This window comes from Sphaeramia orbicularis, chromosome 4 (genome assembly GCF_902148855.1).
Source record: "Sphaeramia orbicularis chromosome 4, fSphaOr1.1, whole genome shotgun sequence".
In the NCBI taxonomy this organism is placed as follows: Eukaryota; Metazoa; Chordata; class Actinopteri; order Kurtiformes; family Apogonidae; genus Sphaeramia; species Sphaeramia orbicularis.
In genome coordinates this window covers 10,950,471-10,966,749 of record NC_043960.1, presented here as the reverse complement: position 1 = coordinate 10,966,749, position 16,279 = coordinate 10,950,471, and the positions used below count along the sequence as shown (strand labels likewise).

At 37.3% G+C, this 16,279-nt stretch overlaps 1 protein-coding gene across 2 annotated transcripts in view; it reads right to left on the bottom strand.

Annotated features, from left to right (window-relative positions):
• Positions 1 to 16,279, bottom strand: part of tie1 (tyrosine kinase with immunoglobulin-like and EGF-like domains 1) — a 32,066-nt gene that overhangs the window by 7,777 nt on the left and 8,010 nt on the right. Inside the window, exons 7-17 of one of the 2 annotated variants that reach the window (XM_030132782.1) lie at positions 15,163 to 15,291; positions 14,231 to 14,376; positions 12,299 to 12,443; positions 12,054 to 12,212; positions 10,011 to 10,151; positions 7,726 to 8,028; positions 6,395 to 6,685; positions 5,299 to 5,492; positions 3,907 to 4,053; positions 3,758 to 3,821; positions 3,152 to 3,262 (exon numbers count right to left, since the gene is read on the bottom strand). In XM_030132782.1, the coding sequence (XP_029988642.1) occupies positions 3,152 to 3,262; positions 3,758 to 3,821; positions 3,907 to 4,053; positions 5,299 to 5,492; positions 6,395 to 6,685; positions 7,726 to 8,028; positions 10,011 to 10,151; positions 12,054 to 12,212; positions 12,299 to 12,443; positions 14,231 to 14,376; positions 15,163 to 15,291 (1,830 nt within the window). The remainder of the gene's footprint in view (positions 1 to 3,151; positions 3,263 to 3,757; positions 3,822 to 3,906; positions 4,054 to 5,298; positions 5,493 to 6,394; positions 6,686 to 7,725; positions 8,029 to 10,010; positions 10,152 to 12,053; positions 12,213 to 12,298; positions 12,444 to 14,230; positions 14,377 to 15,162; positions 15,292 to 16,279) is intronic. The other variant, XM_030132783.1, reaches the window with a different exon arrangement.

The following is a 16,279-nucleotide window of genomic DNA, read 5'->3' as shown; positions in this document are numbered from 1 at the left end:
CACAGAACGCCAGCCAATCAGAACGCAGCATCACAGAATGTCAGCCAATGAGAGCGCAGCGTCACAGAACATCAGCCAATGAGAGCGGCGCGTCACAGAACGCCAGCCAATGAGAGCGCAGCGTCACAGAACGTCAGCCAATGAGAGCGCAGCATCACAGAATGCCAGCCAATGAGAGCGCAGTGTCACAGAACGCCAGCCAATGAGAGCGCAGCGTCACAGAATGTCAGCCAGTGAGATGGGAGTGTCACAGAACGCCAGCCAATGAGAGCACAGCGTCACTGAACGCCAGCCAATGAGAGCGCAGCATCACAGAACATCAGCCAGTCAGAGCGGAGCGTGACAGAACGTCAGCCAATGAGAGCGGGACTGATTATATAGCCTAAATGTCATCCAAAATTAATGTTTATTTGCAACATAATATAGCAGACTATTACATGATTGAAAACAAATTAATTTTAGCCCCCAAAAAAATTTCTCTGTTTTGAATATCTGGGGTTGCCAGAAAATTGTGACATTAAAATGGGGTCACGAGCCAAAAAAGGTTGGGAACCACTGTCTTAGCCTTTGTGAAATTACTTTATCTGGGATTAAACACACTATGCAGGTAAAGTTTGTGAGAATTCAGCTCCATACAACAAAATGTAACGTGTTAAAATGATTACTTTACTTAGTAAGATGATAAAGAATTGGACTCTGCTTAGAAACACCAGCCAGAAAGAGACTGAGCTGCAGCTGCTGTGGGGCCTGACCTGCCTCGACACAGACAGAGAGGTAACAAGCAATTTATAAAATCCTCACTGAGCTCCAACAGATGGCCCAGACTTTGTTAATAGATGACTGCTTCCATCCGGAGCCAGATTTCCTACAGGTCAAGAGGCATTTGTGCTTGTTGGAAGAGTTTTGTGTTGATTTCACATAGACCAGGGAGAGTGCCAGAACAATTAGTAAAAAACCATACGCACAGGGGAAGAATAAAAGCACCACGGATAGTAAATTAAACAACTGAAACCTAATACAATTGTGCCCCTCCTAAGGTACAAGAGGTTATGTTAATCATTACATGCAATCCTTCCTAAAACAATTTTGTGGAAAATAATCAGATCACATATCACAACCTGAGTAAAGCAGAGGTGAAACGGATTAAATAATGTGATTTAATGCAAGTTAGAAAGGCAGATCCTGGGAGAGGAAGTCCTTACAAATGTTTTCATTGAAAATATGCATACATTAATGAATGGATGACGCACAGTTATTCATATTTGGTTCTTTTATTACACCAGTTGTGAACATTTCTGTGGTTTTCACTGAATTTCACTGAAGTGAAAACAAGTATGTGAAAATCGATGTTTCAGTTGCTACAAACGATGCACATTGAGTAAGTTAGATGTTTATTTTTTCAAGGATAAGTTGGTTTTGTAATGCCCTCACTGATGTAATTTCTCTCATTCTGTGTTTGCAATCTTTCACCAAACAATCGCAATTCAATTATTCCATGTAAAATCCATTTGATGTAGCAAGAAAACCGATTGTTCATGGTAACAACTCATTTCTGGGAAACTTAATACATTTCGTAAATAAAAAAAATGAACTAAATGTAAATCTGGCAGACAAAGTTTATTTACTCTGGACCCATTCTGGTGTTTTCCAGATACAAATTACATGGATCAAATGAGCTGAGAGAATCTGTTTGGATCTGTTTAGTATCTGGATCTGGATCAAATGAAAACTTAACATGTATCTGTGCTTTATAAAAGGAAGACGTAAGGAGGTCACTGACTAGAACATCAACAAAACAATACGTACGTGGTGATATAATGATAAATCTGTGGTGTAAGAATGAATATTTCCACACATGGAAGTCTTAAAGCAGGGGTACGATATAACTTTTACTAAAGTGCTGACCATAGGTACAAGTTTGAGATACTTCTACACCTGCATACTTCTTTTTAGATATACGTAATACTTACAATACCTTTTTTGTTTTTAACAAAACAATATGACACAGTCTTAGCTATACCCACAACCATTTAAAACACTTCACATCACTGTTAACAGATCTATAATAATGTGTTGTATTTTTGGCTTCTAACCTAATGCCAATTGTACAGTAATTTGATCACTTTATGGTTGTACTCAGTATATGTTATCTCATTTTAATACATTCTTTGACATAAGGATTGTCTTTAAATTCTAATGTCATCTGATATCTTTCTTGCCAATCATACTTGCTGCCATGGCTGTCTTAAACTTAAATTCAAGGTATTTTGTATTGAATACTGCACAGTTACTTACAGGATTGTATGACTTTATATATTCCTGAATATGCCATTATTTTCAAGACTTTGGTGTGATATTTTAACATTTTGCAGTGATAAAAATATATTAACATACTGCTCTATAATAACATAACACTTAGGAGCCATTAATCTTAAAGTATATTTTCCTGATATATTTTCCTATAATGTCATATTTTCACTTGTAATGATATATTTCTATTTTTAATCGAGTAAAGTATCTGATTAAAAATAACATACCATTCATTTTCTTAACCCTTTCATGCATAGCGGTCACTACAATGGACAGCTAATTCTACACCTGTTCTCTTGTATATTCATGGGTTTTGTTGTTTTAGTTCCATACTAGCCAACACAGTGGATAGCTGTGCATAATCTCATACACGGCAATTCATACAATTACTATAACTTTGCTGTTCTTGATAAACCTGATCTGCAGTAACATGTTTGAGTTTAGCTAAATCAATTGTTAGTTGTTATTAGACTGTAATTAACAGTTTTCTTAAAAAGTTATATATCCATGAAGTTAATAATGACTAGTATCAGAGTATGCTAAAATGTGAGAAAACATCAGATTAGCTGCATTAAAAATGTTTTTATTTCATATTTTTCACACAGTACATCACTTTCTGATATTGCGTTTTAAATACATGTTTCTTTGCTTCACAAATTAAACACATGGTGTCCAGCTGAGTGGACATTTTTGAAACTCTGTTCGTTGAAAAAATTTTAATCAGTTTTTTTCATGCCTAATAAAAAACACTCTCAAGGTTCTCATAATTCATGCATCAAAGGGTCTTCTAAACTAAAACACAGTCAGTATCAATAAAAGCCACTAGGTGTCACTCACTCACCTCTGTTCTCACAAGCTCCAATGAGATTGATGATGTTTGGATGTTGGCCTAGTTTACACAACACCTCCAGCTCCCCTGCAAAGTCTCGGTGGTCATTCTCTGAGGCGAACTCTGTGGGAATATCAGTGCAAACAGCATCATTAAACAAAACGCAAGCAAAGCAGCTTCAGCGAGTCTTTGAAATGAAATTATCACATCAGAGAATCCACTGAGTGTTTGTGTGTCAGTGTGTTAGTGTGCTAAGCCCCTTTCACACATGAGTTGCCAGCCTGAAATGTGTGTGAAAACAGAAATTTACAGATCAGTCGAGTGGACGTTAAGCAGACTTTACTCGTCCAACTCCTGAGTACAGCGTTCATGTAATGTCTGATTAAGCCCGTGTGTGAATAGAGTGGGTCATTGCCTGGAGAAATCACAGCTGTTGCATTGCCTGTAATCATTAAATGTCACGTCTGATTAAGCTATAAACTGCAGCAAAACTGGCAACTTTGAAAGTGGAATACGTTCTTGCATGCTGGCTAATGCACTAGTTGATATCCTATACAATCAGCACTTATCCCATCAGTGTTTTTACATGTGGATCTGTATGTTTTAATTGAGCGTTACCTTTTAGCATCTTAATGGCAGCGCTCATTTTGTTCCCATCCTTCTTGATCATGGCTTTGATGACCTGGTTTGGAAACTGTTATTAGCTTAAATGTGTAACCAAACATATGAGGAATATTAAGGTCAAGATGAAAAATACAATGACAGACCTGGCCGAAGTTGCCTTCTCCGATGACATCCTCAAATTTGATGTCTTCCCACTCTAGGATTGGATAGGTAAGGGGTTCTGGGGTGGGCTTGGGCCTCCGCGTCAGGGTCAGAGTTCCTGAATTAAACTGCAGAATTGTCTCTTCTCCCTAGAAATGAAAACAGTCTCGAGTTTAACAAGCATGATCAATGAATGTGACAGCTTTACAGAATTATTATAGTGAAGGAAAGTTCATTAATTTAGATTTTTATCCTAGTTATTTTAGCTGGTGTTACAGACAAGTTACTTCTATTTTGTAGAATTAGACAAGATTTAGTTGACTTTTTATGTACTTTTAGTGTTAGTTTGCATTTTTCAGCTGTATGAAGAATAAATCCTCTGTATTTATTGCTTATTGTACTGTCTAGAGCAGGGATCCTCCTCTGCAGTGCTTTCTGAGGTTTCTACCATTTTTTTCATCACTTGAACCAAAGGTCTAAAGACAGATGGTGTTTTTTATAATACAGATTCTCATGCCCTTTGAGGTGAATTTCTGATTTGCGGCATTGGGCTACATAAATAAAATTAAAACCTTTATATATCAGTATATCAGACAGGCCTCCTCGTTGCCTGTTTTTAAATCTCTTAAAACCCACCTGTTCTCTTTGGCTTTTTGACACTCTTGCAATGTTGACATTTTATTTCTGTTTTTATATTTTAACTTGCTTTATTTGATTTTTATTGTTTCGAAATGCTTTGATTAATTTTATTGGCTGCTTTTAGTCTTCTGAACAGCACTTTGGTGCACTGTGGTTGTTTTAAAGTGCTTTATAAATAAAGTTAGATTGGATATATAGAACCTTAAAGACTAGGCTGAAACAATGATTCACATGATATTTATAATTAATAAAACCAACACTTTTTAAGAGATCTTACATTGCAGATTGATCTCATGATCTCACATGTTGTATATCACACCTGTTTTTATGGCATTTGGCGTGCTATACGTACACATTTTCATCCTTTCGCGTGTTATTCAACGCCGTTTGATCTCGTGACAGTGTACGCCAAGGTCTTGGGTTTACATATCCATAACCCTACACCTAACCCAAACAGCTCATCACGTGGTATTTGACGCAGTGTTAACATACATGCAGAAAGCTTATAATGTGTACAGATAACACGCCAATTAAAAGTGTCACGCTATCTGTGATATCATGTTGTACATTGTACATCATGAACCATGAACATTGCTTAATGCACAGCAGAGCTTGGAAAATAAGTGGGAAAAGCAAAAATGAAGCACATTTTTCATGCAATTCTGTATCATCATTTTGTCAAATAAAATTTTCCTTGGTAGTTTTTGTCACTATAATAGTTGAAAAACTCTAAAAAACCACTGATGTGTCCTTACTGATCCAGATTGGTAGGTGAATGTCCGTCGGCGGTTCAGCAGCGTCTTACGAATGAAGAAAAGAGCCAGCAGCGCCAACAGGATGGTCACACAGGTAACGGTCACGGAGCCCACCACCGCCACCAACAGCTGGTAACTGTCTGCCGCAGGCTTCCCAGCCACACCCTGGGTGGTCGGGGTTAAATTATGAAGGCCTTTTTCAACGCAGAGGGAGAGAGGAGAGAGGGCAGGATGAAAGACGAAGAGAAAAATCAAGAGGGGACATGGAGATGAATATCAGAGAGTGGAAATAAATAGGCTGTTTCATGTGGATGTTTTATTATAATCTGTAAATCCCTGTCCCTGCGTGGGTGGTCCTGCTCAGTGCCACTTTGGATCGCTCTAATATAAACCAGAAGCACAACAGCGTGGATGTTTCCCGTTGGTAGTAATTTTTAGTCCTTGATTGATTTGATTTTTACAAAACCTTCAACTACAGCAGCTATTCCCAGAGGCTATATTAAATACATGTTTCATATTTGATCACTGGGTGAAGCTTGAAACTACCATAGAATGTAGAGCTATCTTGTATCTAATTTTTTTTTAATAGATTTTCTCTCAGATTTTTCATGTTGATTTGGATTCTGTAAAATGTTATGCATTATTACCAATCGCCTAAAACCCAGAACTGTCTTGCATTTAATTTCCTAGATTTGCTGCATTGCAAACTACATATATACACATGGATTATTATTATTATTATTATTATTCATTGCTCACATACAACTGCTCTGTTCTGTCTGCAATATTTTATCTTGTCTCATGGGTCGATCTAAGTTGGTTAAAAGTTTTTGTGGGCTACAAAACTGGGTGGTGGTATTCTGAAATTTCAGAACGACAAGGCTACAGTAATCCATATTAATAAAATTTTAATGCACTAATACAGCTCTGCTTTCCCAGCCCAGCATGGAAACTTTAGCAAAATTTCTCTCAATCCTTACAAAATGAACAGAATCTATTATGATGAGAAAAGTGTGATTTTAACGAATGCCTTGAAACAGCACTTCTCATGTGAACTCATCTGCAGTATGTTTGCAGACAGTAAATTCCTACTCACCATCTCCCTGTGTCATCGCTTGGACAAACTTGCTCCATTCTCCTGGGACTTTGGAGACGGCTCTGACCCGGAACTGGTAGAGCGTGCTGCCGTTAAGCGCCGTCACATCTTTCGTGGTCTTGTTTCCGTCGTCTGTGTCCACCCAGGGGTGAGATCTGCCATGGCCGACTGGCTGGTACTCGATGACGTATTTAATAATGCCACCGTTGGGATCCTCGGGGGGCTGCCACTTCACCTGAATGGCTGATATAGACAGTGGGCGGGCCCGAACGTTGCGTGGGGATGACGGGCCTGGGACACAGAGATTATACATTTAGGGTCACTGACAACAACTCACTGTAACTATATATTCTGGAAAACACTGATCCTTAAAATGAAAAATTACATTTATGTGACATTTGCAGCTATTGAATAAGAAACATCCTTTGAGTTATTAGATTGGTTGGTTTTATCTGTTTGACGTAAATGATTTGCTGCTGAACTAATGATAAACGGTTGTTGCAGTTATTAGCTGAATGGTCATATTTTTCCTTTTATACTTGTATTTGTTTTATTGTAGTTTTTCCACACTTTGGAAAAGTTTGCTGGCGTTCAGCAGTGGCATCTGTCATGTTCTTTTCTTTGTAATAGCAATATGTGATCACATTATTAATGCTTTGTGGACAAAAGTGTATGCGCTTACAAAACTATATAAACAGTTTAAAGGCAGCAGCTTTTTAGTTTAGATGGACAGACGGATGGATGAACAGACAGATACAGTCGTGGAAAAAATTATTAGACCATCAAAGTCATCAAAAACAATGGTTATGCAATCAAGCACCAACTTCTGTGTGTATCATGTGACTAAAACAGACAGAAAAGAAAACATGGAATGCCTAAAAGCACTGTTTTTGTCAGTATAAAGCCATAGATATTGATGTAAGAACTGAAGTGATTTTGGTTATTATCAAGAAAACCATGGAAAATTGATAGATATCAGCTCTGAAATTAAACTCTTATGAGCTATTTTTGGTGTTATTATATTTGTCCAAACAAATGTACCTTTAGTTGTACCAGGCATTAAAATGATCAAGAAATTGATGAAAACAAGGGTGGTCTTATAATTTTTTCCATGACTGGAGATATCTACATACACAGACAGACAAGACAGATAAAATAGATATGATGCAAATTTCTTCCTCAATTTGCACATAGTTTGTGGGCAGGGAGAGAGTCACCAAGCAAACACCAGCTCCGTTCAGTTGTTATAATTACACCTAATGTGTGTCACTTGTAGTGGTCCTGGCCTTTTTTCCACTGTATTTCTAACCAACAGCAGAGGTTCTAGTTACCCTGGCTGTTGATGCGGAAGTGGTATGGCTTGGACGGGGGGCCCTGGCTGCCACAGTTGATGAGGCGCACCACGGCGGTGTAGTCCTGCTGGTACTCCAGGTTGTGGAACTTGGTAGAAAGCACATTGAGCAGAGTGGTCTCTTCCAGGAGTTTCTCACTGTAGGGTGGGGGCCCAAAGAGCTGCACTAAGAAGCCACTGGCTGTGCCAGCGTTAATGCCATGATTGCCAGGCAGTCGCCAGCGCACAGTGGCATTACGGCCTTCCACTGTGCTGATGTCAATCTCAGGTTGAACCGTGGGCTCTGCAGCGACAGAGAACACGGGATGAGCCGAGCAGACTGACAGCTCCCTCTCCACATTAACTCACTGTTCCCTAGATGAGCTATCAATAAGACGGCCTGGACAGACCCTTGAAGTTCAACCTCATTTGGCAGCAATCAACAGGACTACTGTTGGATAACAAAAAAATATACTGAGTAGAATATTTTCTTTTTCTTTCTCTTCCAAAGTCAAGGAGTTTGATTACTTTTGTGAAGTTAGTTTTGTGGTGAATCAGTGACTACCAAGGGTATTTTCTCATCACATGTCCAAATGTACAAGCTATACACATCTTCAGACCCCATGCATATGTTTATGTTTATGTTTATGCATTTGGCAGACGCTTTTTTCCAAAGTGACTTACAGGGGAAAACCAATTAAATCACTATATGTTAACCCAGACAGATCTAGAGCTATTTTTGTGACAACTTCCAAATGTGGTTTTTCCTATTCATCCTTTCCTAAGTGATTTATCACCATTAATTACAGTATTATAGTCTGAATTTTTCATTTTTTAGTGAAAATCAGGTATTTTCATACATTTGATTTCCTGATCATGTATATGTTCATTAAAAACTAAATTAAATTAAAGGTTATTATTTCAAAATGGAGAAAATTGAAGAGAAAGTGACTGTTACAACAGTATATATCATTAACTCAACATAAGAAAAACACCTATAAAAACTGTCATTTGTCAAATTACGTGGCTGTTACTGGTGAATCAGTATTGCAGAAGCTGTTTCTATGTTCATTATCGAGCCCAAATGGGTCATATCTGATGACGATAAGTAGCTGAGAAACTGCATGTTACCTGAATATTTTGCATGTTTTGATGGGATTTGTGGTTCAGTGGTTATTAGACATTTTAGATCAGTAAATGACTTTCATCGCTGGTGGCTATTTAGGTCTTAGGGTTAGTTAGGAGACCATCTAAGAGGTTAGCATACTTAACCCTTTAAACCCTAAGCCTAAAATAGTCCGCCTGGACTTTTTTTTTCTTATTTTGACTAACTAAAAAATTAGAAAATACGCTGTGAGTTAGTCCGTTTGCCCATTTTTCCAGAGCGTTTTTTTTTTTTCTCCCCAGATCTTTAAAAATCTAGCAATCATTTACAATTTACTGCATGCTATAATACTGTTTTATTCTCCAGCTTCAAGTACAGGCATGAGTCAAATTACCGTAATGACCCAATAAAACCTATAAAGCGCAACGTCTCAGGTTTCAGAAACCATTGGAATTTTTCCAATTGCACAAACAGTGAAAGTATTACAGCCATCTAAACTGCATATGCGCAGGGTGTGTCAGCGATGACACATCAGGTTTTAAAGAGCTAAAATCATTTGCATTTGCAATTTTTTAAAAACAACCTATTTGATTCTAAGTCTATAGACTCATTGTTAAAGGTACATCTCACAACAATGACAATACACTTCATATATGCATCGAAGAAAATGTACACAAAAACCATATAATGGGGATTACTACACTAAAAAACACTCATGTTCCTATTTTGTCTTTTTTTTTCCACCCAGATACACTCTCTCCTTCTGCACCACAACCATGGAGGAATCTAAACATCACTGTGTTCTACAATACATGTTGTAACTTCTACTTCAGAGTTTTACTTCAGTTTTTTTCCTGTCCAAGCTGATTGATGACAAGCTTTATTTTTTGGTTTCAATCCCTTAGGTACAGCTCTCATGTTATTTTACCAAAGAAGCAACCACAGATCATTTCAGTCCAGTGGTGCTGTTCTATATTTGCCCTAGACTTCAGTTGTCCGGACACATGCGCTCACTGGGAAATCTCAACAAATCTTAAAGCCTGGGAAAAGCAGTGTTCAGTAAAAACAATGAGAATTCACTATGAGAGAAAACTGCATTCTGTAGACCAAACAACATGCCTTTTTTTCCCCAGGCAAGATTTACAGCTAAATATACTCATGCTTAACGTTTGCATTCTTACCAGGACAGTCAGTCTCCAGGATGGCCTCTGGTCCGGGAGCCCCTTCCCCTCCTTCCCCAGGACGACTCAGCTGGACACGGACACGGTACCGGGTGGATGGTTCCAGGTTCATCAGTGTTATAGGTTCTTTGTCACTATAAACTGGATGAACATGAGGGACAATTTCTTTTAACAATAGCAGTAACGTGTTACAGATGCAAGACAAGTTAAAAAAAAAAGTAATGACTATTGTAGGTATGTCATTATACACCGGATTACATAAACGGATACAATGACTTATGATTCCTTTGTACATAATCTCGAAACTTTGTCAAAATAACCCAGACATGTCATTAAACTAGTCATTGTGTGTCTGTTATGTCTACTCTGTGTTTTCTGCCATTCCATGAGTTGTGTCCTGTTCCCCATGTAATTTCTGTCATATAATTAATGAATTACACTTGGTATTACCTGACTGTGTCAATGCTTAATGGTGTTATGAACACAGAGAATTAATTTTGTGGTGACTTTCAAATGACTTTTCTTCCATGTTTAACCTTTCCTCTGCATTATGGATTTTTCAGTTAAAATCAGGGGTTTTCTTATATTTTATTTACTGGTTTCATTTACTGATTGTACAGAATTCAAAAGTTATTATGTATTAAAAAAGAGAAAACTGAAGAACAATAAATAATTTACAGAATGTAAAAATAGGACCAATGGCCCTGTAGCTCACCGGCATATTGTATCAAGAATCAATAACAAGTTGAATGTGTGAGGTTGTCAGGTTCTGTTCTATGTTAGAGTCCTGCGGTCTGGATGCAGGAGATCAATCTCCCAGTAGAAGTGGGTGGTACTTTAACTGGAGGATAACTCAACTAATTAATTCAAAGTCAATATATTACTTCCTGTCAGTGCTCAATAGTAACTTTACTGTTATCTGTGACCATGTTATAAACCATCAAAATATGGCCCATTATACTGTAAGTAAAGACAAATGTTTAATATGTCAAAAATTCAGAAATCAGAATTTCTCACAACTGTGAACAAACTTTGTAGACATATTCCCAAGGAAGCTACATAAAAAATTGGAAATGAATCTGAGCAGTATTTTTGTTGAGAAGATGTTTGAAAAAATTGCTAACAAAGACGAAGTCAATGATTACGATAAAATTGACGACGACAAAGTCAGTGATGACGACAACAGCTCATTGCCTATTGGCTGGTGAACTAAAAACAAGAGTCTATAAACACTGCCATTTATCAAGCTTATTGATTTTATTGGTAAATCAATGTTGCAGAAGATGACAGTGTTTCCATATTTACTATGGATCCTCTGAACATCCAAATGGGTCATATATGTTGACAATGAAAAGCTGAGACACTGTATTTTACCTGAATTATTTTAATGTATTGATAGAATTAGTGGATCCAAAGTTATTAAATCAGTAGATGGTTGCAGATGGATGTTTAGGTCTTTTGTAAAATAGTGGACTACATTCATTTTACTTCATCATTTTAACTTTTGCCTGGTGCATATCTGATTCTTTTTAAAACTTTGTTTACCATTAGCTGTCAAAATTGCCTAACAATGACAATAATCTCTCTGCTCTCTGTGTGGTAACATTGAACATTGCTGTGTTGTTTGCCTGGCTACATTAACATCTGGCCAAGGGACAACAGTTGAAACTTAGCCATTCGGCCAACACTGGCACATTTACAGTATTGTTGAGTGATTGCTTTCCCTGAATCAATAAACAAATAAATAACAAAAATTTAACTAAAAAGGACATGATGTTGCTCCTGTAGTAGAGCTCATAGCACTTAAATGTAGATGAAACATGGTGGGGTGGTGAACATGATTTATTTATTTTGGTTTCTCTGTGACAGTATTTAACCTAAAATCTTGTTTTGAGTTTGAGCAATAATTTGTTGGACTTCCATAGTGATGCTGCAATGTTGGCTTTTACTGCTGTTGTGCAATAAGATAAAAACCCAGATGCTCCAGCTTCTCCCTCTAATAAAATCAGACTAAATTGCTGTCTTACATCTTGTCCTCCCTACCTATAATGGAGGACCAGGAGTCTTTGTTTTCCACAGGCTTGTACAGAAGCCTGGTGGATACGATGGGGCCGTCTCCTCGGTGCGAGTCCACCGGCATCACCAAAAGCTGCTTACTTCTCCTTTCCAACAGTTTTGGAGCGCTGGTGGGCACTGGAGGCTCTGAGGAGGTACAGAAAATATGCTTGATTTACTACAGTCATATTATTAAAAAGCCTCTTTTGTTTTGCACATTGTTTTAATTTCACCTTTAATTGTGAGGTTGAACTTGCGGGAGTCCTGGCCGCCATTAGTGGACACCCTACACTCCCACAGCCCTCCTTGTTCAGCACTGAGACGTGGGATCTCGAAATGGGCTGTACTCTTATTGGAGTCCATGACAGTGTGAGAGGCCTGACAGTAAAACACATAAATGCAACTTACAACAAAACCACACCTCTATTTCCTGTGCTAACTTTTGCCACTTCTTAGATTTATGTTCACACTCAGATTTTTTTTTTTTTTGGTTTTGTTTCCTGTGGGAAGTTTAGGTGCAATTATTTATCAGATTTGTTCAATTATCAAGGAAGCGGTACAGAAAGAATAACACAGAAACTTAATATCTCTCACATAAGCAACACATGGTAACTGCTGCCCTGTAGAGTGATACAGCCTTATCTGCTCTGCCCATTGTGTTGTTGACTTCCTCAAAGCTTGACTTCACCTTGTAGTAATCAGCCAAGTCTTAAAGGCACAGTATACTGCAAACCTAGACCCACTGGAAAGGTGTCAGATAGTCTTAAATCCAACTCAACTGCCTTGTGTTAAGCTCATCCTGGACACCATGTCTTTTGTACACTCTGCTTTATTAATATATGCATGAACTTGCTGCACTATTGTAAACTCCACAGTTCGCTTTTACTATTGCACTTAATAGTATTTTAGCGTGATTTACTTTTATATACCTATATTTTATAATACATACTTTTGTAAGTCTGTGCTTAACCATTGCAACTATATTTGTGTATTGTGTACTCTTGTTGTATTAAGTCTGTACAAGTCTAAATCAATGTCAAAAAGTATAAGACTAGCCAGTGAAATACTATAATGGATCATGAAATTACAAAACACATTATGATTTAAGCAAGTTGTGCTTATTACAAGTAAAGACAACATTCAATATCTTCAAGCTAAGAAGTTGCATAAATGACTATTCTTGAAATAAGAAAAATAACCTTTCTTTTGCTCTGAAAATGTTATGCAGAGCCATTATTTTATCTTGTTACTGGTTTAATCTATTGGCTGGAATAGCTAGAAAAAGACAAAGTTAGGTTTTCTTAACCCATAAAGACTCCTAAGACTTCCTAAATGGATTTTTGTCTCTATTTAACCTTTCGTAAATGATTTTTCATCATTTATTGTAATATTATCTTTATTTTGGATTTCCTTCAGTGAAAATCAGGTATTTTCCTATATTTAATTTACTGATTATGTAGATGTTCACAAAAGCTCAGATTAAAGTTGATGGTTATTATATCAAAAACAAAGAAAACTGAAGAAAAATGTACTTTTTCAACAAAAATATCATTAACTGAACACAAAAAACACATGTCTCCATCCACTGTCATTGATCTAAGGCCATGGGTTTTACCGGTGAATCAAAATAGCAGAAAATGAAGTTTCCACATTCAGTACAGAGCCTCTGAACAACCAAATGGGTCATATCTGATGTGCATGAAAAGATGACAAACTGTATTTTACACCAATTATTTACATGTATTGATAGGATTAGTGGATCAATAGTTATTAAACATTTTATATCAGTAGATGCTTTTAGTTTCCAGTGGCTGTTTGGGTCTTTATGGGTTAAAATTAAGTTGCTTTTCTCATGAAAAAAACTTCATTTTCTTTTTAGGAAGAAATAAGATTTCCCAGAAACAATATTCTACTTTCTTTAAATGTCTTTTTTGCAGAATGCAATCAAAATGCAATCCCACTGCACATCCTGACGGTCCTAAAACTACTTTATTTATTTAACTTTTATTACAGGTAATTGCTGCAAAATTAGCAGGTTTAGTGCATTAGAAGTTGCCAACTTCTCTCAGTGTTTCACTAAGTGTAATTCTCTCGTGTTAACTTTATTCATTTAATACCAGATTTAGATGTTAAAAGGTGTTTCAAAACATCAGGGGTGCTCCTACCCTGACTACTGTGCTGTCCAACTTTCGCAGCTCAATGCTGTTGTGGCTGGGCAGGGGGTTGCCTGTTGCTGAGCACAGGATCTTGGGGCTGGAGTTCAGATTCCACTCCAAATTAAATTCCAGGTCCAATATCTGGGGGGCTCGGTCTGAAGAAGGAAAGATTCATGGAATAGGAATTAAGAAGACACATTAAGAAGTATCTTACTCAAAAGGTATAAAAAAGAAGTGTGAATAAATGTAAAACGTCAGGGACTCATGCAGGGCAGAGTTGGATCCAGACTGATCTCATGAAATCGTGTTGTATGTCACGCCAGTTCTTATGGCATTACATACGCTTGTTTATCCTTTCCCGTGTTATTCAACGCCATTTGATCGTGTGTCAGTGTACGCCAAGATCTGCGGTGTACATATCTGTAACTGCTAACCCTAATCGTGTGGTATTTGCCGCGGTGTGAACATGCACGTGGAAAGCTTATAATGCGTACAGATAACAAGACAATTAAAAGTGGTGTGTTATCTGTACGGAATTTATGGTATCACGTTACAGATGGCTGGATCAAATGAAGATAAAGATGCTGAATAATAGACAAACAGTAGTCAGAAAAAGTCAGAGGGACTGCAACTGTCTATAAGGTAATAAAGTATTCTTATCCATTTTTATCCAACAAAAAACCCAGGCTCTTCCTTCACTGCTGTTTTACATTTGACTTGTTTAAGACTCCTGCTATTATTCAGTAGGACAGTCAGCGTTTTATCTTCATATTAGCCAAAATGGTGATATCATATTCCTATAAATATTTTGTTTGAGGAGGAGGAAAATGCTGATAAATGGTGAGAAGGAAAGAAATACAAATGTTAAATGTTGCAACAATGAATAGACAGATAAATGAGAATAAGGAGAGAAAAGTAAATATATTTATCGCAATTCGTACCAGATTTCTCACAGTGTTGCCCCCACCATCCTGTTGGACAATGGCATCCACTGAAGCGGTTGCAAACGCCTCCATTCTGGCACCGACAGCTCAGCCTACAGTCTGGTCCGTACATGTCATTATGGCAGGCTAACAACAGAAAACAGGCAACTTAGCTGTATAATGGATGCACGAAAAGGTAAAAAAAAAAAAAGCCTCTGGAATTACACAAAACTTCTATATATCAATAAATTTCGTGTGGTTCCTTACACTTTTTACCTGAGAAAAGGGTATAAAGCTTGGGAAATTATAAAAAACTTCTAGATATCAACAAGTTTTGTGTGATTCCTAACACTTTTTACCTTCGAAAAGGGTAAAAAGCGGGAATTGCACAAAAACTTCTGGATATCAACAAGTTTTGTGTGGTTCCTTACTCTTTTTACCTGAGAAAAGGGTCAAAAGTTTGGGGAATTAAACAAAACTTCTAGATACCAACAAGTTTTGTGTGGTTCCTGACACTTTTACCTGAGAAAAGGGTAAAAAGCTTGGGAAATTATACAAAACTTCTAGATATCAGTAAGTTTTGTGTGGTTCCCCAAGTTTTTTTTACCTGAGAAAAGGGTCAAAAGTTTGGGGAATTAAACAAAACTTCTAGATACCAACAAGTTTTGTGTGGTTCCTGACACTTTTACCTGAGAAAAGGGTAAAGAGCTTGGGGAATTGCACAAAAACTTCTGGATATCGACAAGTTTTGTGTGGTTCCTTACACTTTTTACCTGAGAAAAGGGTAAAAAACTTGGGGAATGACACAAAACTTCTAGATATCAACACGTTTTTTGTGGTTCCTTACACTTTTTACTTGAGAAAAGTGTCACAAGCTTTGGGAATTACACAAATCTTGTAGATATCAACAAGTTTTGTGTGGTGCCTGACACTTTTACCTGAGAAAAGGGTAAAAAGCTTGGGGAATTACACAAAACTTCTAGATATCAACAAGTTTTATGTTGTTTCTTACACTTTTTACCTGAGGAAAGGGTAAAAAGCTTGGGGAATTACACAAAACTTCTCGATCTCAACAGGTTTTATGTGGTTCCATAAGTTTTTTACCAGAAGAAAAAGGTAAAAAGCTTGGGGAATT